General features: G+C 30.4%; 1 protein-coding gene across 7 annotated transcripts in view; it reads left to right on the top strand.

Moving 5' to 3' along the window:
- The window catches only part of LOC108746936 (serine/threonine-protein kinase tricorner), a 141,862-nt gene that overhangs the window by 124,835 nt on the left and 7,472 nt on the right, over positions 1-9,555 (top strand). For all 7 annotated transcript variants that reach the window (XM_018484071.1, XM_018484066.1, XM_018484065.1 and 4 more), the window contains one exon: positions 8,285-8,361. In XM_018484071.1, the coding sequence (XP_018339573.1) occupies positions 8,285-8,361 (77 nt within the window). The remainder of the gene's footprint in view (positions 1-8,284; positions 8,362-9,555) is intronic.

Below are 9,555 nucleotides of genomic sequence, written 5' to 3'. Positions count from 1 at the left end.
TATATATATATAAATAACCACATAAAACTTATAAATTGGAAAAAATATATATATTTCTTCTTCGTGAAGTATCATCAGTTTTTTAATGCTGACCATTATTGATTACCAAATTTCTTCTTATTAATATTTATGAAATATTAATTCTCTCATTTCAATTTTAATTTCAAAAATGCTGCTGAAAATAGACGAGAACAAATGGGAAGGATCTCGGCGATCTCCTCGTCGATTCGTCCAACCCGGCAAAAAGTGCAGTGACCGTTATTTACGGTTATCTTCGCTCCGAGCAAGTAGGTTGGTCGTGCACATAAAGCGCGCACGCGATATGCCGCACGCGCTTCGCGAAAGACGAGAGGGATCGGCCCGTCGACTTTTTGCGCCGTGAAATCGATTTTCCATATTCCTCCACGGAACAGAGCCGTGTGAAATCACGACCGCGTGAGAATCGTTACGCTGCACGCAAGGAGTTGCCAATCTGAAGCGAAATATAGGTCGCTTGATTATCTTAAGCAAATTCGGGAGGCACGATTATTTGACCATAAATGAAACTGAATAGACGTGACACGTTCGACAAATTGCTATACGAACGTGAAATAATTAAAATTGCAGAAAATTTTATTCGGCAGTGAGATAGATATGTAGATTTTGCGTTTTACGATGCTTTCATCTTCACATCAGTGAAGAGTTTCAAAGAGAAATTAGCTATTTTAAGTTGTTGAAAACGATTCTTTTATTTGACGGACCACAGTAATGTGCACGATGAATATTAATATCAATATAAGATGCAGATTATTGAAAATTTCTCTGTACTACATTTATTCGTTGATGATAACTCAAATACGAAAGCGAAACGTACATTTTTTGTGAAATATTTTAGTGGCTTAAGATACATGTTATGTTAATCAAATTATTTTGTAATTATTTTTTATACATTTATTGACTTCTGCTGACTCCCATTGCCCCATTGTTTGCTTTTTGCTGTTAAGTGTTGTGAGAGTTATCATTGTTTTTTATGTTTCTTAAACCCGAATTGTTATATTAATGTATTGTATAAAAGGAAATGACATAAACTGTTTGTTAAATAATGTAGATAGAAGTGGGAGTTTTTTTCCTTAACTTGAAGACTTAAATTTCCTTATTTTTTTTAAATAGAAACGTTTTACGTATTTCTGAGTACGAGCGTTTATTCAATTTTATTTTATGGTTTTCTTATGTAGATGATAGACTGTGACGTAAGTTTCGCCGTACGACGCAATCATCTGCGACGAATCCTCATCGCGACTTCCTGACGACGTCGTTCTCTGTATACTTGTGCAATAGGCAAACTAGATCTAATGGCTTCCAGAGGCGATTCTGTTCACCATTGTAATCCGTAATGCAATCAGCGAATGGCGTTATAACGGATTGTTGCGTGTGAAACGAATCGGCAAATATCGTGCCGGAGTCGAGTTTCGGACCGAAAATCGCGAGACGGAAATGGAGAAATTTCAACGGTATATTGTTTCGTAGCATCAAGTTGCTACGCGGATATGGAAAATTGCGTAAATCGAGAAAATCGGAAATTATTGGGAAATATCAATCGGAAAAAGAAAACAGAATGGAAATCATTTTACCGTTGCGAAATTAAATTGTACGAAGTTTCACAATTTGTCGTCACAACGTAATTTGGAAATGAATCGTTTTGAAATAATGCGAGCTATCGCGCATAGAAACTAAGAATGTATTATACGCGTATTTTTTTAATAAAATGAAGAAATTACAGATTTTTTATTTTGCATTTGAAAGTAATACAGAAGGTTTGACGATGATTTAGAACCTGGATTAAAAATTATTTTTAAATAAGAAGTAAACATATTTTTAAAAAATAATAATAAGTAAATGTTTAGCACTGTTCAAAGAAATATGTACTAAGATTTAGTAATTTTTTTTCTGTACAGTCGTTTCTTGCAAAGACCATATATCTCTGATATATCTTTAAAGAAAAAGAAACTGTTTACCATCGATGGAATTATTTCTCTGGACAGTTTTAATCGCATTGAGGCCAATGTCGCAATGACGATTGTTTACATAAATCCGAGAAAGAGAAATCGAGTTATACACGCTCAATACGTACAATACGCACAAATATCAGCATTATTTAACAAGCGTCAAGGCTGAATGCTGACTGCGGCGTAAGACGCTCCATTATAAAACGCCACTGTCTCTATGATTCACTCACGTTTCCCTGTTGTTTAAGGATTCGCTTTATGGTTCCCTTGCGTTCCACTTGGAGCACATACAATTCTTTCTTTTATATGCGACCCGACACTTTTCTGAGGTTATTGTTACATGACATTTCGATAATAAAGCACTACGTCTTGTCTTGCCAGAAATTCAGATTTCGTATTATGTTTATAATTATGTTTAAGGAATCTTTTTAGTTATTCCACTCTTATTTTTGACAAAAATCTAATGAAGGACTTTTAACGTTTAACTTAAATTATATTCGTTTTTTATTTATTTGCATTTGAGGGATTAAGTTGCAAATCGGTTAATTTTTAAATAATTTTTTAAATCATTTCTTATTATATCTTTTATATAAGATATAAATATTAAGATATAGATATAGATTATTTTTTAGATAAGAAAAAAATTAAGAAAATTATAGAGTTTATCGAATTTAAAGATAGCACGTTTTTGAATCGTGGCTGTTTTTAAACATTTTTATTCGTCTGCGTCAATTTATATTAAATCAGAAATGAAGCATAGTTTACACGATAAATTCGCAAAACATATATACTTGTCTTTCAAAATCATAATTTAATAATAATTTTCTTCTTTGCTGTTAAACGTTTTCGTATGTTCATATGATATTTACTTTCCAATAATCCGTTGACGTTTCTAAAATTCTCCAAGGATGGATAACTTCATGGTGGATAACTTCATGGTAGCGTAATCGGACAGGATCGCTCGATCGTGATTAATTCTTGATATATGATGGTGCACGATATATGCATGATACACGTGTGCTCCAGGAAAACGCGTCACTGAGTTTGTTTACATGTTCTACAACTCATGTTACTCATAACGCAGCAGTTAATAGACATTCATCCTGTCGCTTAACGCGAATTACACCCACGTGCGACAGACGCAAAGATACCGTTGGTTTCCAAAAAAAGTTCTTACTTGGAAATCATGATAACAGAGACGAAAGCTGAAAATGTTATGATATTATCAATCAACTCAACTGATTGCGTACAGAAAGAACAGTTTTGCTGAAATGTCTAAAAAAATTTAGGTCTGAAAATAATTTTGTTCGACCATCAAAATAATCATATAGGATGCTCAAATCAATTGCCAGAATTCAAAACTTTGCAGCATTGCCCATCATGCTTCTTACACTGAAAAAATGTTCTGATTAAATCAACAGAAGAGCCCGATAAAAATGGTATTTTGATGAGATTGAACAGAATTTTTATTATTCAAATTATGTAGAATGCTTAATCTGATTGTTAGAATGTCAAAACTTTTTATAGTACCTATTGCTCATCATGCTTGGAAAAGGTAAACAAAATTGAAAAAAATGTCTAATTAAACTAACAAAAAACTCAACAAAAATTACATTTTAATAATAACCAGGAATTCTGTTTGTCTTTATTAAAACGTAATTCTTGTTGAACTTTTTAGTTGATTTTATCGTACATTAATAATATATAATTATTTTGATGATCTAACAAAATTATTTTCAGATCTGTATCTACCTAAATTTTTAGATACCTCAGCAAAATCGTTTTTTTATTTTTGTATGTCTTGTCACTTCGTTGTCGTTTTAATTACACTGATCATATGAATGTTCTCGATAATAATGAACCACAATTCAATAAATTAAGGATTTGCAAATTAAAAAAATCAAAATTATTAAATTTGATTGTTTTTTTTTTGTTTCTATTGACGCAAATATTTTCCAATGTTTATACATATATATTATATATATATAATATTAATGTAAGACCACAAGAAAATAATAAGGATGACGCTATTTAAAAAAAATAAAAGCATAAATAAATTAAGTAGGTTCACTTTGGTTGTCGCTCAATGCCTTTTCTAGATCAATTTTTCATACGAATAGACTCATACTTTCGCACTTCCCAATATATCAACGTATCTGTCCGGAACCAGAACAATCAATATCACTTTGCGACTTGAAGGTAGAAGGACATACGTCATATGTCCATTTACATGACATTAGTCAGTCTTTCTGTGGGCCTCAGGGAAACATTTTATTTGACGTACATGTCATATTCATGTCTAAAAGTTTTTTCTGAAGGGAATGATACTAGTCGTTTCTGTTATATTTTACGTAAAAGCCAAAAATGAGATGAGAATGATATTAACCGAATAAGCAAATAAGTTTATGCTTTTAGTTGAATATGTTGTGTCCCAAGTCCGTTAGCAACGTATCACGCAACGATGATTAATACGATGTCCGAGATAATTAACGTTCGGTGCAGCTACGATAGCGCGTGATATTCCTGACAGGCACGTCTAATCAACGTTTATAAAATAAACCGCAAGGGGAAACCCTTGTATGTAGGTCCACCGTACTGCGGTTCGGGCCATCGAACCTTTCTCCGCTGCATTGCAGGCAAATTCGTGTATTGATACGAGAAAGAAATTGTATTAACTTCTATTAATTTTCCCACGCACGTACATATATGTCTTTAATTGCTTTAACAATTCTTCTCTATAAATTCCAAAACTACACCACAGAAAAACCGCAATAAATAATTGCAGAAAAGTTTTCTTTTACAATACAATAATATATTTACGTACTTTAAACGAGTGTAAGCAAGATGTACATGAATTATTAATGATTGATTTTATCGTATTTTAATTGCTTTCGTGTACTAACCATATAATTAAGGTCTTACACGTGGATCTAATGTTCACATTAATTGTTTCATAACGTTGCAGTGTTGGGGGAGGATCAATAGCTGCTTGCGTTATCGCTGATCCTATTAAATTGAGTATCGAAACAAATAGATGCGCTACAGATTAACGCGATTTAGCACTTTGCTATTATATATAGCCTGTATATCACGAAATCCTTAAAGTAATGAAGTTACGCGCGATAATGTCTTTTTCAATAAAGTAAATAATATAAAATAACAATATCAAGAAACAGGAGCATTTATATGAACAAATCAAAATACGAAAAGCACCTATTGCGGTCAAAGTTAAAGATTGGAATAGTAACATTTATATAAATATTTTAAATAAATTTTATCTCAGAAATATGACTGCGCGCCGATTATGTTCGGACTTGGAACACAAATTGAAATATTAAAAATACTCCCAAATTAATATTTCTGAGATAAAATTTATTTAAAATACATATATAGATGTATTATTTCAACATCTAACTTTGACCGTAATAGGCACATTTCGTACTTTTAGTTAATATAAAATAATATAAAATTTTTTTGATCTTTTTTTATTATAATACAGACAGAAAGATTTGTCAACTAAGATAAAGTACTTCTAATCGTGATTTTTCTTATAGCGTTGTGAATATTTATATCAGTAAAATTTCTGTGAGTTACGTTATGCTGTCTCACGTTTATGCTGTCATTGCGGAAACGTAATGTTGAAATGTTTACAACTTTTATAAAAGGAAATATGCCAGTATAAAACGAATCTTTTGCAGCTCATTGTAGCTCTGGTACTCATAACGCATGATTGCGTAATAATGATTCATTCGATGACACTATGCGATGTCCTCGTAATAAGCTTCCCTCATAAAGAACCACCATTTACGTTATAGTAAACACACTTGTTGTACGATTGCGAAATGTGCCGTTCTTTTAAATCGGACGAGAAATTTGTCGCTCCGTCAGTCAAGCTGATAATGTAATGACGCTTCCGTTGTTGCTTTAAATGTATTCAGACAAAAGACCTGCTTTGTCTTGAAAGATTTCGTTTCGTAAACATTCTTTAAAATAAATATTTAGACTAAGTAACTTTAATGTGTGTCACATTCTTTTGTAATACAGATTTTTTTTCTATGAGAAGTATGACGTCAACATTTAAGTAGTGACGAAATAAATATTTCAAGCAATTCGAAAAATTATATTTTGAATAATTATCACGTTATTTTGTAGATATTTTGTTTGTATGTACAATTTTGTTTCTAATCAGATAAAAAACATAATTAATATAATGTACATAATGAGATACAATTAATCGTGTTAAAAGATTATCGATGTATGATCATGCACATAATATGACAATTATCGTATCTTTATTACTCATTCACTCTAAACAATTGCCCTAAACTAATTATAAATTTTAATTATTTTAGCCGCGATATATAGCGAATTAGGATAATAGTATCACAACGCAATTACAAATTAACGTCTATCGTAAAACTCTTCGCGGTTAGCGTCATTATTTCAAATATTTAATATGCGGTTGTAAATCTATCTACACATTATGCGTTGCTGTAAAACGTACAATTAACAAAGGATCTTTCAGTCCCTTTGTGTCACGCGAGGGATTTTGCTCTGGAACAGTAAGTTATAATTGGGTCACCCTGAGCACCTGTCATCAACCACTTAATCCTGAATTGCAAAGGAAAACGGGTTAGTGTAGAAAGTTCCAAAGGAAAATGAGATAGTATAGAAACAATGTATCGCGACGTATTAAATGGAACCACAATGAAAACCGATTCTCCGTTCTTGCGTTTGTAAAGGCAATATACAATATCCATTTGAAACGCTCGATAGTAAGTTTTCTCTAATGGAAATGAAATGGAAAATGTAAGAATCTTGTTTTCCTCAAATTATAATTATAATTAATAGCTAATTAATAAGACAACATACAATATTTATTTGTAGCGCTGGGTAATAAATTTCTCTAATGAAAAAAAGAATAAAAAATAGAATAAAGAATGTTCTGTTTTCGCCAAAATACAATTACATTTAATAATTAATTAATATTAAACCGTAATTGATTATATGATTATTCTATTAATACTTCGTGATTGCAATGTTATAATAATTATTGTTGTAATATAACGTTGTAATATTTTCGTGAGATAAATAAGATCTATGTGAATACAGTATGCTTTTAGAAAATTAGCTTTTTAAATAGTTAAGAATAATCAGAATATGTGATTCTAAATTTAATTTGTTCTAGATTCGTGTTAAATTCTTTGTACATTACATTTAGATATATTCTTTAAATTCCAAACTATTAATATATTTATAAAACAGTTATTTAGAATAGATAAGTTATCAAATTGTTTTAAATATTTATTTTGTTACACTACGTTAACATCATATTTTTCATAGAAAAAAATCTGTGTTACAAAAGAGTGTGACTCATTAAAATTGTTCAAATAATTATATGACGAACGTTTTCACTTTTTCCACATATCGGCCTTCGAATGGAAATACACGGTCCAACCTTACAACTGCCTCGGGATAATTTGCTCATAATGCGCATTTATAATGCTCCGTCATCTTTTGTGGGTGTGTAACTTTAATTTTTTCTTGTCTCTGAAAAGATAGTGACATTTACAGGCAGTGTAATATTATTGTGCAACGAATGCGGTACAGGGTGAATTCTTCATACAAAATTTGTTTCTTTAAGCGTGTCGATCGAAAATGAAGTGTCTTGCGTTCGTTACTCAGCATCGTTGTTCCAATAATGCTAATAATTATCAAGCTCTGTAATTTCCTATTTTTTCTAGTGATTTATGTATAATTTATTTATTTTAAAAAGTATCAATAAAATTACATACTTTATAAGATATAAAAACAAATCGATCAACAAATGTCTTAAAATACTCTATAATAAAATTCACTTCTAAAATATAAAATATATTTATAGGAGGAAATATATAGGAATATATAGAAATAAAAATTAGAAAATATCCTAATGGCAAGATTTTCAGAAGCATATAAAACTTTTATATTTATATATTATTAAAAAATATAAAAAATTTAAGCATGAACCATAAATTTTTAATTTAATTAAAAATGCAATTAAGATCTCTATATTTTTACTTCTTTAAAAATATATAGAATACTCTAGACATACATTAATTTTTTGACAATGTTATGTTACAATTAACATATAAATAGCTAATATCTTCCTCGATACTTTATCTAACGAATTGTCGCAAGAGTGTCGTTTGGCTTTTAATTCGTTCAAGCGATATTTTCATTTAGAGTAGTTGCATTAAAAGACATTAACTCTGGAGGCTGATGACACTGAATGACCTCTTTTCTTGTGCTCGTTGCAGGGGTGCTGGAGATGGCGGCCACCGAGAGCACGATCCGATTTAGCGGCCACACGTTGGACAAGGCGACCAAGGCCAAGGTGAGTTCGAATTTAGTTTCAACTTGATTATTCTATTAAGATAGCAGCCATTCTGTTCTCTATACTGCATCTATTAATTCATTCTAAATAGATGATTCAATAGAATATCATGAAACATTGATACGATTAAATAGTTTTTTAAAATTAATTTTGAAGATATTTTTTCGCAATATGATCATTTTTACACATAACATATTAGATATTTAAGAGTTTAATAATTAGGAGCTTGTGTTATTATTTTTATTTAAAATTAAATAAAGATATGATTTTTTAATTTATATTTCCAATAAATTAATAAATTTTTTACTGTCAAGATTCTTTTATTTAAATATTAATTACACTGTAAATATGTATCCAAATATCTTGAATTTTCGATGAGAAGTGGCACGTAAATCAATATTTAAACTTTCTTATCAACTTTCTCAGTTTAACGCGAGGAAACTTATATAACAAACATGTTACATAATATAGTGACAAACTATGTGTATAATAACACAGTTCTTATGCTATAATAAATTTGATCTGATTACTTATCATATGATTAATCGATTAAATGGACGATAGGAGAGGTTGGTAGAAGAATTATTACATCATAACTGATAATTTATAATAATATTCAATAATATTAATATTTATTTAATATAAATAATATTAATATTTTGTATTCCCAATCATCATTCTTGGCGGGAAACCTTATACATTTATATGAGCAAGAAATGTATCTACACCAAAATAATTTCAGTCGACATGTGAGAGGCAATGTCGACCGTGTTGCTAATTAATCATCGCCGTTTTAACAAGATAACCATTGCGATATTCTATATATTCCCGCGTAGTTGGATTTAATCCATCGACCAGTATTCAGGATTACGGTTAATAATGTAATAAATTTGCAATTCCATCTGTTTATTATATTATTACGAATAAAATTATGAATAACGCTATGTACGGTAATTTCTATTTACGATGCTTCTGTAAACTTCATAAATTGAGACTTTAAGAGAAATGTATAATTTATTGATGTTTTCCCGCAAGAGACATGGTGTAACGCAGTGACCATTTTATTTTTATTTAACGTTGACAAATAACAAGGATGGAATGATTCATTATGTTACACTGTGTCATCTGTGCCTCTTGCTAGAAAGCATTCTTTATCTTACGAAAGACATCTCGGTTAGTATAAATATATATATA

Source organism: Trachymyrmex septentrionalis, unplaced genomic scaffold (assembly GCF_001594115.1).
Source record: "Trachymyrmex septentrionalis isolate Tsep2-gDNA-1 unplaced genomic scaffold, Tsep1.0 scaffold19, whole genome shotgun sequence".
In the NCBI taxonomy this organism is placed as follows: Eukaryota; Metazoa; Arthropoda; class Insecta; order Hymenoptera; family Formicidae; genus Trachymyrmex; species Trachymyrmex septentrionalis.
The sequence above is the reverse complement of the archived record's forward strand: the minus strand, read 5'-3'. Positions and strand labels throughout refer to the sequence as shown.